Source organism: Dama dama, chromosome 7 (genome assembly GCF_033118175.1).
Source record: "Dama dama isolate Ldn47 chromosome 7, ASM3311817v1, whole genome shotgun sequence".
In the NCBI taxonomy this organism is placed as follows: domain Eukaryota; kingdom Metazoa; phylum Chordata; class Mammalia; order Artiodactyla; family Cervidae; genus Dama; species Dama dama.
The window spans coordinates 47649252-47670000 of record NC_083687.1 but is presented as its reverse complement, the minus strand read 5'-3'; the positions used below and the strand labels follow the sequence as shown (position 1 = coordinate 47670000).

The window sequence follows — 20749 nt, the reverse complement described above, 5'->3', positions numbered from 1 at the left end:
TGGCTGTTTTCTCCTGTCCGGCTGTAAACAAGGCCGGCTCGGGGTCGCCGCCCTCCCGCCTGCGCGCGCAGGACCCCGCAGTCAGACCAGGCCAGCGGCCCCCAGAGCCAGAGTTAACGTTCCTTCTCCCAGACGGTGGTTCCAGGGCGCACGGGGAAGTCACCGGGAGAAGCAGCTTTGGAGTGACAGCCTCAGGGTCCCTTTTCAGAGATGCTATCTCAGATTCCTAAGCAACCTGGCCTGGCGTGTCTGTTCCATGAAATTAACGGAGGTGTTCCTAAGGTGAACCGCTGTTGTTCCGCAGACTCGCTGGGCACAGTCATAGTGTTGGGAGAAGCGGGTGGTGGCGATTATTTTTGCTGCTTCAGTGCTCTGGAGTTTTGCTTGGATCAGCCCCCTCCCCACCTCGCCCCACCCCAACCCACCCCACCCCCCAAAAAAAACACGGGTAGAAATACTGTCTGGCCCACCTTATAGGAACCCACTCATGCCTGGATTGCTGGGTGGTGTGCAGTGATGGTAAACAGGCGCCCGGTATGTTGGTTTCTGTTTTCACCCACCTCTGCCACCCTGTTGCCTTTACACTAAAGCAAAGTTCGGTTTGGAAGCCACATCCTCCCAATAATAAAAGGCAGGGGTGTGATTGGAGCCCTCTTCCTTGGCAAGTGGCATAAAGCTGATATTTAGTATTCGCGACATTGAATTCTCCTAGACAGCTGGTGTGTCCCTGTTAAGGCTTTCATTTATTCAGCTTGAGCAGGAACTCTTTTTGTTCTCCCAGTCTATTACTTTGTCTATTTAAGGGATAACAGCCAAAGTGAAACAGCTTGCAATTTGCACCTGTCTGCTCTAAGCACTCCATGTTAGATTACGTGGTGCACACACCCTTCACTGCTAATGAGAATAAGACTGTGTGGGGCTGAGTGCAGTTTTGTTGCAGGCCTTATAGCATATGATAGTGTTTTTTTTCTTCTGTAAATGATCTGATGACTTCCTATTCTGATCTTTTAGGGTTCCCAGAGTAGATGAATAACATTCCAAAAATGTAAAGTTGCATATTCTTTTTTTAACATTAAATGTCAGGTAAGTAAGAATTGAATTAATATTCAGCCTGAGTTGCCTCTGATGAGAAAGAAAAAAAAAAAATGCTAACTGATTTCTAAGTTGTTGCAAGTACAAAACACCTACAAAAAGTGAAAGTGTTAGTTGCTCAGCCCTGTCCAACTCTTTGCAACCCCACCGACTATAGCCCACCAGGCTCCTCTGTCCATAGGATTTTCCAGGCAAGAATACTAGAGTGGGAGCCATTCCCTTCTCCTGGGGATCTCCCCGACTCAGGGATTGAACCTGAGTCTCCTGCATTGTAGGCATATTCTTTACCATTTGAACCACTGGGGAAGCCCCAAAACACCTATAAAGACCTTTACTTTGTAAAACTGGCCATGAAAAAAAAAAAGCAGATGAAAGCATTTTAGACAAATTTCAGAAATGGGACTAGTTTTGGAAAACCTGTCAAGCGCTTGAAAGTAAACCAAAGTTCTCTACTTCTATTACCTTTGAAAATTTAAGAACTGAATCAAAAATAAAACCTTGAGTGACTGACTTCCAAATCTTACGTAGATACATTGATCTGACTCACTATCATGTGAATCACAGACTCAGTTTTCAGCAAATGCAAAAATGTCAGCACATATGATTCTTTCCAGCTTTTTCCAGAAGTTCCCTGCATCCCGCTTAGCTTTGATACCTTTGAGGAATTATATCAGGGGACTGGCATCTATTTTTTGAAGAATTTAAATTAAACTCATTGCAATGAAAGAACTTTTTATTATGGCTTATAGCACTTTCCCAAACCTTATGTATTTTTTTTAGATCATTATAATGATATTTGAATAATTTGGCAAAATCTCCTTGAAGATGATCCAAACTTTAGTAAATTACATTTATATACTTATGCGTCTTCTGTTCATCAAAGGGCCCATGCTTCATTTGGATTCCACAAATTTCTCGCATTGGCAGCTCTGTTGAAATAATCGTGGTGGGTTCAATGAAATTGAGGTGGTCACAAACGTGGTCTCGCTGGTAATCACTCTGGTTTAACACGATCGTTGGCCTGCATCTCCCTGACAGAGAACCTCCCAGCTTGTCAGCGATGGGCCCTTTCCACACAGCTTCAGGAGTCCCGCCAGCCACTGCCGAATCTGGTTAGGTCAAAGGGTTGAGCCGTGTGTAATTCAGAACAGAGGGGGTCCCACGGTCACTCCACAAAAACAATTACACTACTTATTTCACTCTAGCCCTTGCCCAAAACTCACAAGCCTCATAACTTCAGTGCAGTCAATCTAATTCTGCCCCTGGGCGATAAGCCACATGAAAATATGTGATGCTGTGTTTATAAATCTCATCAAAAATAGAAACAGTGGACAGGCACAGTGAAGCCCTACTATGGATGGTGGGAAGCCTTGGAAATTCTGAAAGCACTTTTGTTTCACTTCTAGAGACTCTCTTTCGCGGTTACACTGTCTGCTCCACTCCTGATTCATCCTCTTTACTCGTGAGTGCTGCAATGGAGACAGCGTTTCCATTCACTTCCATACTTTCTCTCCAAGGATTATATTATGAAAAATAAAGCTTAAAAGGCTGCTTTTAAAGGAAAAATAAAAATCAAAAAGGGGCTCCTGTTACATCAATCTTACCTCTCGATCCATGTTCTCTGCTCCTTGCCCTTGGCAATGCACAGATTTAAATCAAGTTCCCCTGAAAAAGAAAAGTAGTATTTGAAAACTAGAATAGATTGGCCCCATCTTAAGATCTATTAAGCAATTCAGGGTTGGAGAGAGAGAGCTACGATGCTTCTTAATGGTCCCTGCAAATCTCAGTTTATAGTCAATAGCATTTGATTTGGTGTCTTGGTTTTTTTCAATTTTTTATTTTATTGAAGTATATTTGATGAACGGAGGAGGCTGGTGGGCTACAGTCCATGGGGTCGCAAAGAGTCAGACGCGATTGAGTATCTAACACACACACACACACTTGATTTACCACGTCACCTTAGTTTCCAGTGTACCGTATAGTGACTCAGTTATTCATATACATATTCTTTTCCCTTCTAGGTTATTATAAAATATTTGTATCATCCCCTATGCTATTCAGATGGTAACTTGTTTTTATTGTTGTTCTTGTTTGTTTAGCTAGACTTCTAACAAACTGAGAGCTGGCAAATACTCACAAGATGTTTTACACAAGTAGAGTCTCTAGGAAAAAATCAGACTTCAAATAGATAGCCTACACTTCCTTCTTTTATGCTTAAAAAAAAAAACTTCAGATTGCACTGAAGTTGATGATGAAAACTTGCTTTCACATGCTTTCAGTAGATTTTATATTTCTCTTTTTTTAAATATTAAGATCTACCTTTGCAACTGTCCTAAGTAGATAATATCTAACAATGTTGTTTAGTCACAAAGTCATGTCCAATTCTTTTGTGACCCCATGGACTGTACTCTACCAGACTCTCCTGTCCATAGGATTTCCCAGGCAAACATACTGGAGCAGGTTGCCATTTCCTTCTCCAGGGGATCTTCTTGACCCAGGGGTCGAACCCAAGTCTCCTGCATTGGCAGGCAGGTTCTTTACCACTGAGCCTCCTGGGAACCCCCATAGCTGATAAAGTTAATGATAAATACATATACTTAGGCAGCAAGCAGATTAAATTCTGAGAGCATTATCCGACAACGATATGGATTACGCACACCTCGTGAAAGAAAATGTGTTTGTAGCACTCAAAAAATCCTTAGAGTCATGCAGTTAATTATCCAGTTCAATCTATAAGCTATTCCATGTGATGTTATTTCAACTGATAAAAATACTGCACTAGAATACACTCTGCAGCCAGATGATTATAATAAGTGGGAAATTTCAAAAATGAGGGATTGTCCTAGCATTTATTAGATTACTATAAATAGTTACCAAAGGGGCTTTTTAAACTTGGAATTTGCCCTCTTGAAATGGTTATCAGTATTTGGCAGTAAAACAAAGTATATCATGTATGAATGATACATGTGACTTTTTTTTTCATTCAGAGCTCTCAATCATAGTTTTAAAAAGTCAGTTCACAAAAGGCAAGCGAGCTCTTTCATGGCAATCAGTGTGGCAAAAGGAAAGATTTCAGTCCTTTTAGTGGTAATTTTAAAATTCTTTTATGTAAGCGAAACATGAAAGATCCAAGTTGATTACCTCTAAAATAAGGAGGAAAATATAAAACTATCTAAAAGAAAAAACTGACATTAAAATGAGGAAATTTTAGCCAAGTAACAGAAATCGAAGTTCAATTTGCTTGTTTTTTCCACATCACAGTGACTGAAGAGGAATTCAAACCTGGAGTGGAGTGGAGAGAACAAACGTGGAGTGGAAATCTGTTTGCTTTTGTTTCCTTGAATTTGGTATCAATCTAATACAGAGCTGATTTTCCCTGGTGGCTCAGCTGTTGAAGAAACCGCCTGCAATGTGGGAGACTCAAATTCAACCCCGGGTCAGGAAGATCCCCTGGAGAAGGGTGTGGGACCTCTCGCCAGTATTTTTGCCTGGAGAATCCCAAGGACAGAGGTGCCTCCTGGTGGGCGACAGTTCATGGGGTCACAAGAATCGGACACGACTCAGTGACTAACACAATACATAGCTAATATTTGCCTTTAAAATGTTTGTAATTTGTAAAGTTGCTCACTTTACGCTCATCATAAATTTATTTGGAGACACAGAATCTACAATATGCAAGCCAAAAAGCACAGGTTGGCTCTATTCACATCATTGTAGTGCTCAGGAGACTCGCAGATAAGACAGACCGCTTCTCTCTCTTCACAGAAGGCTGCGTTTTAAATATCTTTCTGCACCATATTCAGAATGCAATACATGCAGTAAGACTGAGTACAGTTATGAAATAAGATCAGAATTCCTTCATTCTCTCATAGAAAGCATGTCCTTGAATCTGGAGAGCGCTTTGATAGAACCAAGTGGTGTATCATTTTAAAGCAGGTATCACTAACGGAGCAGTAGAACCCAGTATTCCTGGGTCTCATGACTCAAGGGTATGGCAGAAGGTTCCTCTGGCCTTGGTATCTCTGGGGGCTTAGATCAAGCATCATTTGCAATAAGGAATGTCAGTCTCCGGGTTTTGATGAGCTGGGATTTGGGGTTTGTAGTCAGGTGCCTTACGATTGAGATACAGCCCACTGAACAGAGTTGGTGAAGAATAACAGAGGCACCTTGAACCGGGGAAAATCAGAGCGCATGTCCCCTGGCTGCAGGGCCTAAAAAGACACGGGCAACATATTGGTTCTGGCCTAAACACTGATACCTGAATGTGTGTTCCCAGTGCGATTCCTGGGAATTTAATTTGAAGGCTTCCAAAGTGCGAAAGCAGTGTTAAAAAGCCTTAAAAATGACCCAATTGCTAAAAACTGCGACAAATAGATGAAAAAAATAGGTGTGAGACCAGTTGCAGAGGCCAAATCTGTGAGCTGGAGGCCCGGGGAGCAGAGTGGATTCTGAGGAGTGGGCAGAATTCGGAAAAGGTGAATGGAAAAGACCTGTGAGCACAGAGGGGTGATGAAAATGAGAATGAGACGTTCACAGAACAGTGAGCAGAATCCATCAGCAAACAGTAATTTTAATAAGTTACTGATTGACGAACAGTCACCACACCCCCGTAAAAACCTATCACTTGTGTAACTCACCAAAGATGAAGCCAATCCGAGAACCGATATTTTTGCCAGACTACCTCTATGACCTATATTGTCAAGCAAGTCCAAAGTGGCTTTCCTTTCATTAAAAAAACAAAAGGGAAAATAACAGTTATAAACACTATCAGTTTACCCCAAACCTTGTGTTTGGCCTTTCAGGAACCCCTGACTTAATGAACTAATAAGCAAAATTTTCACTAAGTCTACAAATTTGGACCACAGTGTGGCGTATTTGCTGAAATTCAAGCAGCCTGCAATAGGCCTTCTTAGGTGGCACAGTGGTAAAGAATCTGCCTGCCAATTCAGGAGATGCAGGTTCAATCCCTGGGTCAGGATTATCCTCTGGAGGAGGAAATAGCAACCCGTTTCAGTATTCTTGCTTGGGAAATCCCATGGACAGAGGAGCCTGGTGGGCTACAGTCCACGGAGTCACAAAGAGTCAGACTGAGAGGCTGAGCATGCACAATAAGAATTGCATTTTAAAAGCCGGTCTCAAACTTGCAAGCAGGTCAGTAATTGCAGTATAACCTGCTTGCGAGTATCCCATTGACCATATCCTATGGAGCCCAGGTTAATAATCACTAAAAAGCTAATTTGTACAGTCACTTTTTTTTTTTTTGGTTTGCTTTAAGGCTGATCTTAAAATGGCTTTCACTGAAATTGTTGACCTTGTATTGCAAATTAAATCCTGGCATCGCCAAATCTCTGAGTCTGGGTTCATTGCTTCCAGAGAAGGGAATTAGCATGGCTACAGCTATCATTCCATTGCATTTTTCTTCTCAAGAAGAGACCAGCAAGGGCAAAGACGGTGTTAGACAGAGGTCACAAGCCAGATTCTGTCTGCAAACATGTTTTGTTTGACCTCCACAGTGATTTTAAACAGATTGAGCCAATATTGAAAAATTTTTTTTAAAATTGCCATCAAAATCTGACTTCTGGCTTCTCTTGGAAAATTTTAAAAATTTGGCAACATCAGTTGGGCTTGGTGGCAGCATGTTCTTAAGGCAGTGTTGCTAGTGTCCAGGGTCCCTGCTCTCCCTGTTGCAGACCACAAACCAAAATGTAAGCTCCATAAAGGCAAGGCTTGCCGACTTCATTGCTACATATTCAGAGCCCAGAACAGAGACTGGAAGGAGAGGGTGCTTGGCAGACATTTAACACTGAATGATCTCAGGACTTCCCAGGCGGCACAGTGGTAAAGAATCCGCCTGCCAATGCCGGAGACCCAGTAGACATGGGTTCGATCTCTGGATCAGGAAGACCTCCTGAAGAAGGAAATGGCAATCCACTCCAACATCTTTGACTGGAAAATTCCATGCACAGATGAGCCAGACAGGCTACCGCCCATGGGGTTGCAAAGACTCGGATGCACCTGAGCATTTGAGCACACACGAACGCACGAAATGATCTCAAGAGCAAACAGTCACTTTAGTGGACGACTTTTAAACAACAGGCAGTGCTCAGGAACTGCCACAACATGCTTCACTTTAAAAAAATAAAATAGATGTGCAGGTCAAATAAATTCTGCCAGTCCTCAGGCAGAGAGAGAGAGAGTACCCACATATCACTCTGCTAATGCTGCTGTTTTTCTTATAAAGAAACATTTCTCTGTATCCCTGCCACTCTCAAAAATAGAGCCACAAGTGTCAAGGAAAAAGATGGTGATCACAGGCCCAGAATTCTTCACTCAGTTCTATTTCTGGCATGGGCTCTATGGGGATCTGAATTTGACGTTTCTGGGAGACACATGCAAGTAGGAAGATACCCCGAATAACAAACTTGCCTACCAAGTCTCCTCTCTCATCCCGTGCAATCGTGTTTTGTAGTACAATCTAAATCGATATTGGAGAATAAATAAAGGGACTATAAAATTTACCTTGGAAAGTCAGTACTTAAACCTAACACGTGCATGCGTGCTCAGTTGCTCAGTCATCTCCGACTCTTTGCAACCCCACGGACTACAGCCCGCCAAGTTCTTCTGTCCGTGGGATTCTCCAGGCAAGAATACTGGAGTGGATTGCCATGTCCTCCTCCAGGGGATCTTCCCAACCCAGAGAGCAAACCCTGTCTCCTGCACTGACAGGTAGATTCTTTACCACTGAGCCACCTGGGAAGCCCTAAAAACGTAACACACTATCACTTAAATAAAGAGTCGGAATAACACTGTGGAGTCGACGTGTGTTCGCAACTAGAAAGACACTGGTCAAATATCATATATTTGCACACATATGTGGAATCTAGAAAAATGGTACAGATGAACCCATTTGCAGGGCAGGAATAGAGATACGGACAGAGACAATGGATGCATGTTGGGAGAAGAGCTGGGAGATTGGGACTGACATATACACTACCACATATTAAATAGATGGATAGTGGAAAGCTATTATATGGCCCAAAGAGCTCAGCTCGGTGCTCGGTGGTGAACTAGAGGGGTGGGATGGGGCTGGGGGGGGACGTGGAAGGGAGGTCCAAGGGGAAGGGTATATATGTATACGTATGGCTGACTCACATGTTGTACAACTAACACAGCATTGTAAAGCAAGTATACCCCAGTAAATTTTTTCAGTCTCTTGCACATAGGGAAATTGCTTAACCTCTAAAAGTCTCCAATTTCCCTGCATAAGAGTTGAGAAAATTTAAAAATTATATATGTCAAACATCCAGCTTCCACTTAGAGTATGAAAAGCTGGCAGGCTGTTAGTCCCAAACATAAAGCAAAAAAAAAGAAGCCCGAATGTCTGCAAATTTACAACTTTTCTGAAAGCCACCGGGAACTGCAGTCACAGAATAACCAACAAACCCAAAAGCTAAGGAAAGAGCAGTGGGTCCAAGGAGTAACAGGCTGCAAGCACTTGCTTACTGGAATCAACATGAAACCCCTTAGAAGCCAGTAGGGAGACTTCAGCTAAAAATTATTCATGAATTTCTGAAGTCATTAGTCAAATTTGAAAGGGACCCAGCATGAGAATATGGAGCGTGTGGGCAGGATGCTCAGTGGGCAATTCTGTCTGATTCGAATCCCCAACTGAACAGCTGTACTGTGCTCAGAGCCCATCCTATGCCCCCCGGCAAGGGTGGACACTTGCAGTCCCACCCAGCTGCCCACATTACCTCCAGCCCTGCCCCATCGGGACCACGCTTCCAACCAGGAAGCCTGGCCACAGACGCCCAGGACACATCCCATAGCCTGTCCTGGGTCGGGACTCAAACCGGCAGCCTTGCCCAGTTATTGAGCATGGCCCCCGGCCCAGCCTGAACGGTGACCCTGGGCAGCCCCCAGCCCAGTCTACAGCGATGCTCAGCTGCAGAGCCCAGTGTACAATCCTACTCAGAAGTGGAGATCAGTGGCCCTGCTTGGCTGTGGGACACAGACAGGCTTTTGCCCAGGCAGGGAGTGACAGGGCATAGTCCGTGACCCAACTTGGTTTTACAGACAGTGACCACATCTGACTGTAAAGCAAGCTCTCCAAGCCAGCCCAACTGTGGGTACAGCAAGAGACCCCACTGAGCAGAGAACCAGATGAGCAGCCACTCCCGACAGAGCGCACAGCCAGTGAGCCACTGGCTGGCGTGGAAGTCACATAGCTGATAAGGATGAATATCCAAATCATATAAGCAACTCATATAACTCAGGAGTGAAAAGAATCAGATCAAAATATGGGGAAAGGACCTGAATAGGCATTTTTCTAAAGAAGACGTACAAATGACCAACAGTTATCCGAAAGGGGGATCAAAATTGCCAATCCTCAAGTAACTGCACATCAAAACCACAATGAGGTATCACCTCACACCTGTTGGATCGGCTGTTATCAAAAAGACCGGAATAACATGCGCTGGGGAGGCCATGGGGGAAAAGGGAAATCTTGTGCCCTGTTAGTCGGAATGTAAGTTGGTATAACCGCTATGAGAAACGGTAGGGAAGGGTCTCGAAAACAAAACAGAACTACCATATGATCCAGCCATCCCACATCTGGGTATAATCACTATGTCAAATAAACATCTGCAACCCCACATTTACTGCAGCATTATTTACAATAACTTCCCTGCTGGTTCAGACGGTAACACATCTGCCTGCAATGTGAGAGACCTGGGTTCAATCCCTGGGTTGGGAAGATCCCCTGGAAAAAGAAATGGCAACCCACTCCAGTATTTGTGCCTGGAGAATCCCCACGGACAGAGGAGCCTGGCGGGCTACAGTCCATGGGGTCGCAAAGAGTCAGACACAACTGAGCAACTAAACATAGCACAAGACACATAAACAATCAAATGTTCATCAACACAGGAATGGATAAAGAAGATGTGGTATATATGCAGAGGAATATTATTCAACTGTAAAGAAGAAGCAAGTTTAGACAAATATTGTGTGATCTCACTTATATGCGGAATCTTAAAAAAAACACACAGAGAGAAGCAGAAAGTAGATCTGTCATTGCCAGGGCAGAAGTAGGATGTGGGGGGAAATGAGTGAAGGGGAACTTCCAGTTCTAAAATAATAAGTTATGGGATCTAATTTATAGCATGGTAACTGTAATTTATAGTACTGTATTTTTTACTTGAAAATTGCTGAGTAGATCTTGAAAGTTCTCATTACTAAAAAAAAAAATAATAAGTATGCAAAGTGATAGACGCATTAACTAACCTTAGTGTGGTTATCACTTTGCAATATTCATTTATCAGATCATCATGTTGTACACCTTAAACTTACATGGTGTTTGTTATATGTCAATTATAGCTCCATAAAGCTGGAAGAAAGCATGCAATTAATGTGTTAATAGGTCTCATATAAAGAGTGGGTAACATAGTGAATATATGAGGAATTTCAACAAAGGGATAGAATAATAAAGAATCAGATGGAAATGTAGAAATGAACAGTATGGTAAGAGAAACGCAGAATACCATCAACAAGCTCATTAGTAGTCTAAGTACAACTGAGAATAAAATCAGTTGAACTCAATCCATTAGCAACAGAGATTATCCAAATCAAAATAGAAAGATAAAAAGAGAGCAAAAACAAAAAACACAGAAAAGAGCAGAGTATCCAAGAATAATAGAAAAATTCCGAATGGACTAACATACCTGTAATTTTGAATATAGGAAAAGAAGACAGAGCACATAGACAGAAAAACCATCGAAGGAATAATGACTAAAAATTCCCTCGGATTAATGACAGATACCAAAGCAGAGATCGAAGAAGTTCAGAAAACATGAAGTAGGATAAAACATACACATATACACATCATGCTCAAACCACTGAAAAACAACAGCAAAAAGAAATCATGAAGGTAACCAGAGAAAAGAGGCATATCACACGTAGAGGAACAAAGTTAAAAATTATAGTAGACTTCTCATCGAAACTCTGTAAGCCAGAAGAGAATGGACAGACATTTTTAAAGGGCAGAAAGAAAAACAACACTAAATTTTAAAATTCTATAGCCGAGGAAAATACCTTTTAAAAATGACAGTAGGGAATGTGGGTATGGTAGGGAATGTGGGTATGGCAGAAAGAAGAGATTGTCAAATCCTAGCCCCCAAGAAACAATGTAAAACTGGAAGGGAGAAAAATCCAAAACAACCAGCTCAGTCTCTGGAAAGAGGCCAGAGGCTAACAACCAATGGAGAAATATGCATTCCTGGGAAACTGCAGAAATCAGTGTAAATACTGTGGGTACATCCTTGACCCAAGGTTGCTCCAATATCTGCAGTGACCCCTAACACCAGCTGGGCCAGTGGAGTAGTACTTCCAAGGAAGCGCTGGCAGTAAAAACCAGTGGTTCCACTGCTCTGGCATGGAATTTTGGTGACGAGGACGGAAAACTCGTACCCAGTTGTATTGTGAAAGTATCAAAATCAGTAGAAAACGGGTGTTGACAGTCCATGGCTCTATTACGCTGAGTTGCAGTCCCACTTGGGATACAGTAGATCACTCAACTAATCAGAAATTTGATCAGGAGGTCCTGGAAATGAGAGACCAAAGAAAGGCTATGAATAAACGGGTGCCCCATGGATCGGTGCTGATCAGGGCTCTGTGCACATGTGCAGGGAAGACTCGAGAATATCCAAGCTGTGTGCACATCCCCAGCTGACCTGGATGCTGTGCAGATCTACAGAAAAGACCTAGGAGGACCTGGCAGAAAGTAGACCTGAATTTTAAACATGTTCCCAGCCCCACACACAGATCCAATCAGCAGAGAGAAATCTTACAGACGCAAGGTGTCTGTGGACAATCCTGGTTGATCACTGTGCTCTGCAGATGCAGAGGAGCCGCCATAAAATGAACCTAAAAGTGTTAATTAAAGTTTGAAAAAATTCAGAGAGACAGCAGCAGCCACACATCACAGGGAAAGCAGACTCGATAGCTTAAGTTCAGGCAAGTTACTAAAAACAAAACAAATGAAATACAAGCTGAACAACAAAATAAAACACAACAACAATGGTCCTCAAGGCAAAAGCTCAAAATCACATTTGCTACACCATATTATCTAAGATGCAGGTTTTCAACAAAAATTTATAGGACAGTGAAGAAATAGAAAAGTATGACCTATATTCAGGAAAATAAGCTGTCAACAAAAATTAACTTTGAGTGGGTAAGGAGGTTGTATTTAGTAGACAAAGACTTCAAAGCAGGTTTTATAAAATGTTCAAAGAATTCTAAGAAACTGTGGTTTAAAAATGTAAGGAAAATATATTATTAGACTCAAATATAAGAAATCTCAAAAACAGGAAACTATAAAAACAGTCAAATGGAAATTTCAGAATCTAAAGATGTAAGGACTACAGTGAAAAATTCACCAAATGGGTTCAAAAGCTCATGAAATGAGATGGTTGAGAAGGAATCAAGAATATTAAAGATAGATTAGAAATTATCCAGTTTGAAGAAGAGAGAGGAGACACGCAGATAAAAACGAGACTCCTAGGAAGAGATGAAGGGAAAAAAAAAAGGTAGAAAAATATCTGAGGAGATAATGGCCTGATAGCAAATGGCCTTCCCTGGTGGCTCAGATTTTAAAAAGAACACCTGCAGTGCAGGAGACACGGGTCCGACCCCTAAGTTGGAAGGATCCCCTGGAGAAGGAAATGGCAACCCACTCCAGCATTCTTGCCTGGAAAACCCCACGGACAGAGGAGCCTGACGGGCCACAGTCCATGGAGTCACAAAGGAGTTGGACACAACTGAGCATCTCAACAACGGCAGCAGCAAAGGGCCCTTGTGTTTGCAACTGGACTCTCTTCTCCTGGCCCAGTCTCTGGAGTTTTGCTGGGTCTCCTGGCTCCCTCTCCTCCAGCCACTTCCTCCAGGTTACAAATATTTTTGATCCTACTTCATCAACCAGTGCTGATTCAGCTATTTCATTTTTAAGAAATTCATTGTCATCTCTTATCTGCAGATCCCTACCATCTTACATGCTTTTATTAGCCTTTTACTAGCCTTGCAATAAAAAAGCAAGAGAAATATAAGAATATATACATATGAGATCTGTATCTGTATCTATCTATGTATCCATATTGAACAAAAGCTCATAGAAAGATCCTATTATATTCACCAGCTAACCTGAACAGAGCATTGAGAAACTTCCCTGGCAGTCCAGAGGTTAAGACTTTGTCTTCTGATGCAGACGGTGCGGGTTCGATCTCACCATCATAAACCAAAACATAACACAGCAGCAGTGCTGTAACAAATTCAAGGAAGACTTTAAAAATGATCCACATCAAAAAAAAAAAAAAACTTCAAAAAATAGAAAAAAAAAAAGAGCATTAAACTATGTCCTCCCCAGAGCAGTGAAGGTGCTCCCGCCGCCTGTTCAGGGCAGCCCAAGCCGCTCCTCCCACCGTTTAGCCTTGCCATCTTCGTCCTTGAAAAGAACTTTGCTCACAGAGCCCACAAAGCATGACACTGGTGACCTGGACTGAGATTAATGTCTGGGGATCAGGGGAGACAAGCCCCAGCCTGCTTTATCCTAGCAAGAATTCCGCTTTCAGTGTTCCTAGCATCCAAGAGAAGAAAAATTCCAAGCTGCATTTACAAGGTAGTACCAATAGGGGGGAAACGATTGCCTTTAGCAAGCACAAGACTTGAGAAACACGCCTGTCCCTTTGTTATTGATAGCGATCAATTGATCCCTAGAATCTGATTGAGAACTTCGGGGTGTAAATCAGGCCACATGTGCAGTTCCAGAAACATCACTGCTAGTCATTCATAGCATATTTCAACTGCCCCTGGCATGCATTTCTGGAATAGTGTCACATAGGGGTTTGCAAGAAAGCAACAAGGGCCATTTGTTTATATGGTCACATTTCTACCCTTCATATTTCCTCATATTCAACCTGACGTGGGCCTAACGTATCAATAAGCACATCAGTGTGGGTTTGCATTTCTTCATCAGGCATTCAAGAACAAAATACCGGTTGATTCACAAGTAAAGGGAAATTAGTGTCATGAAAGGATAATTTTATTGCCTAAAGAAACAAACAGTATTACTTCTTCAGGGGGCCCGCTACCTGAACTGTTCCTCTAGGCAGGCACATTCTCCATCAGCAGGTTAATTGCTGGAATACTCTCTATTCATCTCCAAGGCCCACATTCACTTGTGTATTCTCTCAATCATTCCACACATATTTATGGGGAACCTAGTATATGAAAGATACTGTTCCAAGTGCAGTGGGTGATGATGATTCCTGGCCCTAAGGGAACTACAGCCTGGGTAGTAACTTCAGAAGGAAAGGCACAACCAGTGTGATAAAAATGACACCACCACCATTGAGAAACTGACCAAAACCTGAGAGCCCTCAAAAAATTAGACTGAAGCGGAAAAAAAAAAAATTCAAACTCATCAGACATGTAAGTGTTAACAACGTGGTAATTGGTCAGGGACTGAGGCTTCACATATATGATATTACTTTGTCCTCACTACGACCCCTAAGAGGGGCTACATTATCCCCACTTTACAGATGCTGCTGCTGCTGCTGCTAAGTCGCTTCAGCCGTGTCTGACTCTGTGCGACCCCATAGACAGCAGCCCACCAGGCTCCCCCGTCCCTGGGATTCTCCAGGCAAGAACACTGGAGTGGGTTGCCATTTCCTTCTCCAATGCATGAAAGTGAAAAGTGAAAGTGAAGACGCTCAGTCGTGTCCGACTCTTCATGACCTCATGGACTGCAGCCCACCAGGCTCCTCCGTCCATGGGATTTTCCAGGCAAGAGTACTGGAGTGGGGTGCCATTGCCTTCTCCGACTTTACAGATGAGGACATTGAAATTCCTGAGAGGTTAGGTGACAGGCCACCTAAGAAGCTGTGATCCAGGGTTCAGTGGCCAGCATGCCTTTGCTGCACAGACCACAGCCTTAGCTGACCTCGCCTGAGTGGCTCACCTGTCACTTTGAGCCTTCAATAGACATTAAAGCCTAGAGTTGTTCCATGTGGGGTAAGTGGGAAAAAGCAAATAAAAAATGTATCATGACTGAAAAATGTGTGTTTTAACTAAGGGAGAGCGAAAACCTCTTACATTGCTTCCTAAGTGAATTTTGACTAATATTCATGTGTCTAAGTTCCCCAGCTAAATTCTACATGGACCCTGAACACTCAAATTGCTAAACTAAAACTAGTGCTGAGAATTCTATGGATCATAAAGAACTTAAGAAAATGTCTCCATTTTCCTGGGCCTCTACATAGTTTCATATTCCAGTGGTCAATCGGAAAAACAGGAAAGGCAATTCATAACTTCTTTAACTCTATCTTTCTAGTTCTCAGTAAATATAAAAATATTCAATCTGACTAAACTATTTCTTTGGCTGTTACTTTGTTATTACCAATATGTTAACTATACATACACACAAATAGATTTTCCAATATATAGATTTTCACATTTATATGTGGGGTTTTTGATGGCTTACTGTTAACAAGCTGTTTGGGGGAAAATTCACTTTTCTAGCCTCTGAACGATGGCTTCTCTGGTGGCTCAGTGGTAAAGAATCTGCCTGCCAGTGCAGGAGATACAGTTTTGACCCCTGGGTCGAGATGATCCCCTGGAGAAGGAAATGGCAACCCACTCCAGTATTCTTGGCTGGGAAATCCCATGAACAGAGGAGCCTAGCAGGCTGCAGTCCATAGGGTCACGAAAAAGTCAGACACAGCTTAGCAACTAAACAGCAACAATCCTCTGAACACTATCTAAAGGGAGGTTATTATCTAGAATTGTGACATTTTTTTGTTTTGTGCTGTATATACTTGTATCAATAAGTAAAACTAAGATCTCAGAATTGTCTATATTTTTCAAATGCTTCTGTTGGAATCTATGAAAATCACAAAAACAATGTAACCTTTTCAAACTGTGTTGAATATTTTAGATTCACTTTTTATTATTCTTTTGTCTCCGGGGTCACAGAGATACTGGTGGTTTGTAATCTAGGCCAGTGGTTCTCAAACTTTATGTGCGTGCATGCTCAGTCATTCAACTGTGTCTGATTCTTTTGTGACCCCATGGACTGTAGCCTCCCAGGTATCCTCTGTCTGTGGGATTTCCCAGGAAGAATATTGGAGTGAGTTGCCATTTCCTCCTCCAGGGGATCTTCCGGAGCCAGGAACCAGTGGCTACATCTCCAGCATCTCCTGCATTAGCAGGTAGATTCTTTACCAATGAACCACCTGGGAAGCCCCTCTCAAACTTCAGCATGCTTTCAAATCACCTAGAGGGTGCTGGGCCTAGATCACTGAGTTTACATGACTAACAACTTTGAAGGTGATGCTGATGCTACTGGTTCAAAGACTAGCCTGTAGGAACCACAGCCTTAGACCAAGCTGAACGAGAAAGAGCACTAACCAGGAATCAACAGACCCAGACTCTAATCCTAGATCTGTCACTGTCTTGCTGTGTAACTTTATGGAAGTCATTTGACACCTTAGCTTCAGTTTCTCCATTAAGTTGTGTCCAACTCTTCGTGATCCCATCGACTGTAGCCTACCAGGCTCCTCCGTCTATGGGATTTTCCAGGCAAGAATACTGGAGTGGGTTGCCATTTCCTTCTCCAGGGGATCTTCCTGACCCAGGGATCAAACCCAGGTGTCCTGCATTGTAAGCAGACGCTTTGCCATCTGAACCACCAGGGAAGCCCGCGTTAAACAACATATTTTAATTAAATAACTTGTGAACATCCATATCATTCTATAAATCTGTAAGTGACCCAGACAATACAGTCCACTCCACCACGCGTACCAAACAATCTGAAAGGTCAGTTCTTGAGAGCTAAAATATTCACTTTGTTTCCAGTAAAACAGATGATGTTGCCTCATACTGTCATGTCAACAGTGCCCTTTATGAATTCCTAAATATCATCACATTATGCTAAATTGTGAAGAAAAAAAAAAAAAAACCATGATTTGTGAGTAAAATAGGATTAGGGACACAACACTATAAAATGCTAACCAGCGACTCACAGGGGCAAAAAAGAGAGAAACCGGTAACAGTGGCAGGGTTTCCAACATGTTCAATGGTTAAGAAATGCACAAATACTGTAATAAATATGGCACTCTACCTTGAAAAAGACTGGAAGTTTGCTGTAGATGTGGGCTGGCAAGAATTGCAGGTTGTGAATGATTTCAAAGTAGTGGAAGGAAGGTGACTAGAAATAAGAGAAAGTTGTAACAGCAGGTGTGAACAAGTGTAACTCATTGATCTCAGCTGGAGGTTGGCATGAGCGTCGCAGTTCACCGATCTTTAGCAGCCTTAAATCTTGGGGCCCGTTTTCTTGTCTTGGAAATGAAGGCCCTTCGAGGCATGCATTTATAGAAGATACTTATTCCATCAAATTTTGACAGTTGGGTCCAATGTGTAGCCTCCTTCTTCAATTTACTTCTGGATCACTGCTGGAAATACTTTGGTGACTTTCTCATCCTTATTCACAACTTTGCCCAACAGCGCTTGAGGGCTTTGGGAATCATAGCAACATTTAAAGCTACTATGCTGGTCAGTACTGGCAAGAAAAGGAGCTGAATCTGGCAATTCCCATTTCAGGTCTTTAAATATAGATAGAGCTTCCCTTTTGTACATGCTTGGCTACTTAAACCCGAACACTTAGGTTCATCTCAGGTGTTGGATGAGGTGAGGTTTGTTTTGGGTTTTTTTTTTTTTTTTTATATATATATATATAAAAAAATCAAGAATGTAAAAAATAGGAAAAGACAACCTTCAAGGATAACGTTACCCAGAGATGCCGGAAGTGTGTCTGTGTGTGTTCTGTGTATTTCTATGTGTTTCGGTTTACGGACGGAATATGCATAAGCAAACTCATAACTCACCTTTTACTAAAATTATTCCCTGACTTATCATTCACATTCATATTTTCAAAACAAGTGTTTGGCAAAATGACTATACTTTTGATAACAATTACAGCTTTGTTGTTGGAAATGCTATTAGGTTAGATATAGAATATTGTGAATCTCGCATAATCTCTCCTAGGTGGAATTGAATACGCCTAAGAAATGACTTCTATTATATGAGGGACCTTGAGGGTTCCTTAAAAGGAAGGTCCAGACTGAGGTCAGGTATCCATTAAGGCTGATGCTTTGTGGTTATCGTTGACTCACTAAATCACTCTGCAACCCCACGGACTATAGTCCATCAGGCTCCCACGTCCATAGGATTTCCCAGGCAAGAATACTGGAGTGGGCTGCCATTTCCTCCCCCAGGGTATCTTCCCAACCCAAGGATCAAACGCCTGTCTTCTGAATTGGCAGGCAGATTCTTTACCACTGAGTCACCAAGGAAGCCCCAGGGTTGATGCTACCTGAGATCATTTCTGATGATGCTCAGTGATACCCAGCCGTTTCCATGAAAACTGAAGTTTCCAACAGAATCAGTCCCTCTTCTTCCCTTCAGTCACCTGTCAGAGAATAGGGTACTCATCTCTCTCCAACTTCTCATAAATTGAAACCAGCTTCCTCTTGATTACCCTTGTGTAACATCTTTATGGGAATTGTTTTCCCATACTTATTACGAACATTTTAATAGAATGTTAAAAAAAATAATAGAAGAAATTCAGAAAACAGCCATAGGAAGTATGGAAGGTGTGGAAACATTTTTCACAAGCATAAGAAGAATCTACTGGGGTAATTCAGGCTTGCAGAAGAGTCAAAGGAGCAGTTTAATAACCCTAAGTTTTCTTGATTTCTCTCTTACACTTAAACCGCACATTCTGTCCACCAGGAAATCCTGTTGTCTCATGTATTTGAAATACGTCTATGATCCTGTAACTTCTCACCACCTCCTCTGCTAATTCTGGCCCAGTGCACTTCCATCCTCCTCCCAAAACTATAAACCATCTGGTCTCCCCGCTCCCTTCTCTGCCTCTCCCCTAGCTATTCTCAGACCAGCGGCCAGTCATCCTTGTGAGCTGGGCGATGTTTCCATGTCTCCTTCAGAGTGAAAGACCACTCATCTCCTCTCTCTCCCTCTCTCCTATTCCGCTGGCTTTGTTATTCCTGGAACATAACCACGCACGTCCCATCTCAGCCTCAGGGCCTTGCTTGCACATCACTGCCCCAAATGTGATTCACCCCGACTATTTAAAAATTGCCAGTGACTCTTCAACACTCCCACACACATACCCACACTCGCACAAGTAATTCCCTTTTATATTGCTCCTTTTTATCCCCCATGACATGTGTTCCCTTCCACCACCCCAGGTCATTTACTTTCAACCATGATTACTCCATATTGTCTCTCTTCCCCTGACCAAGTTTATAGCGCTTGAGGACCACAAAGGCAAATACCTTTGTTGTCTCACTGATGCATTAATCAAGAACAGTTCCTGGCATATAACAGGTGCTCAATAAATACCCAATGAATAAACCATTTTCAAATTAATGGAAACTAATATGAGGAAGAAGTTTGCTGACCTTTAAGAGAGAGAAAACAAGAAATAAAGAGAAGTATATAAAAAGAAAATAGCAAGAGAAGCTTTCCTCCAAACTACTAAAATAAATGACCAAGAGGAAGTTTCTTTTGATTGACTTAGTGATTTTTAAGAGATAATATGGCTTCACTGGTTAGAAATCAGTAAGAATAAAGAAAAGAAAGGAAAAGGGAATATGGGTAAAAATCTCAATTTGATTCCTCAATGAGAATTAGTCATTTGGCATGTGTTTCCACAGAGAGATCTCTGTTGTTCCTGTCTTTTGCTAAAGGATGTCACTGGCTCAGTGGACTATAACTTTACAACTTAAGGCTTTCCATTGTTTCTGCCAGGGTTATGCTTAACTGTAATCCAATCTATATAGCATTACATTTTAAGCTACAAGTACTTGAAAATACCCTGTCCCAATAAGCTCAATGGAAAGTTCAAATACACTGATCATTTACCCATTTTAGGGTGAGGGGAGATCACATCTCTTATTGCATAGAAATAAAATAAACCCCCCAAATCCTCTATTTTAATATACTTAGAAAGTTCCCTAATTCAGGTTTCAGAGATAACGTGCCAATATCCTATATGCAAATATTCCAACTATTCACAAAGAACAAAAACACAAACAAAAGTAATTTGATTTTAGGAGCCATTTTGTAGATTTAAAAGGAGAAATTTTATATTAAACTATTATCAGTCTGGTGATGAATAGGCTTCATATGACAGAAAGATAAATCAATGCCATCAATTATCAGCTAAATTGCCATTTTACACGTAAGCATTATAAGTAACCAAGTGAAAATTTAAGAAAAACAAAATGAATTTTCAAAATTACATGACTTTTTTCCAAGTGAGATTAATGTAGAAATTCAGACATAGAAAAGTAAATAATCATAAATAGGCAATCTGAACAGTTCTACCAAGCTAACATTTACCTAATAGTAAAAGAACTGTTTAATCAGTAATGTGTAGCCTGTTCCTTTAGATTTCACATAATCTTGGTCAGTATAAAAGCAATCCTAAGTCTCTTTTCCTTTATCCAATCATGGTTTCTGGAATCTAATGATTCATGAACAGATTTCTTAAATTAGCACCTATTTTCCTCTTCCAACATTGTTG

The 20749-nt window shown here is 41.8% G+C and overlaps 1 protein-coding gene across 1 annotated transcript in view; it reads right to left on the bottom strand.

Annotated features, from left to right (window-relative positions):
* LOC133059330 (uncharacterized) overlaps positions 1-20749 on the bottom strand; it is a 231626-nt gene that overhangs the window by 209790 nt on the left and 1087 nt on the right. The window contains 1 exon segment of the mRNA XM_061146304.1: positions 2697-2757. Coding sequence (XP_061002287.1) covers positions 2697-2757 — 61 coding nt within the window.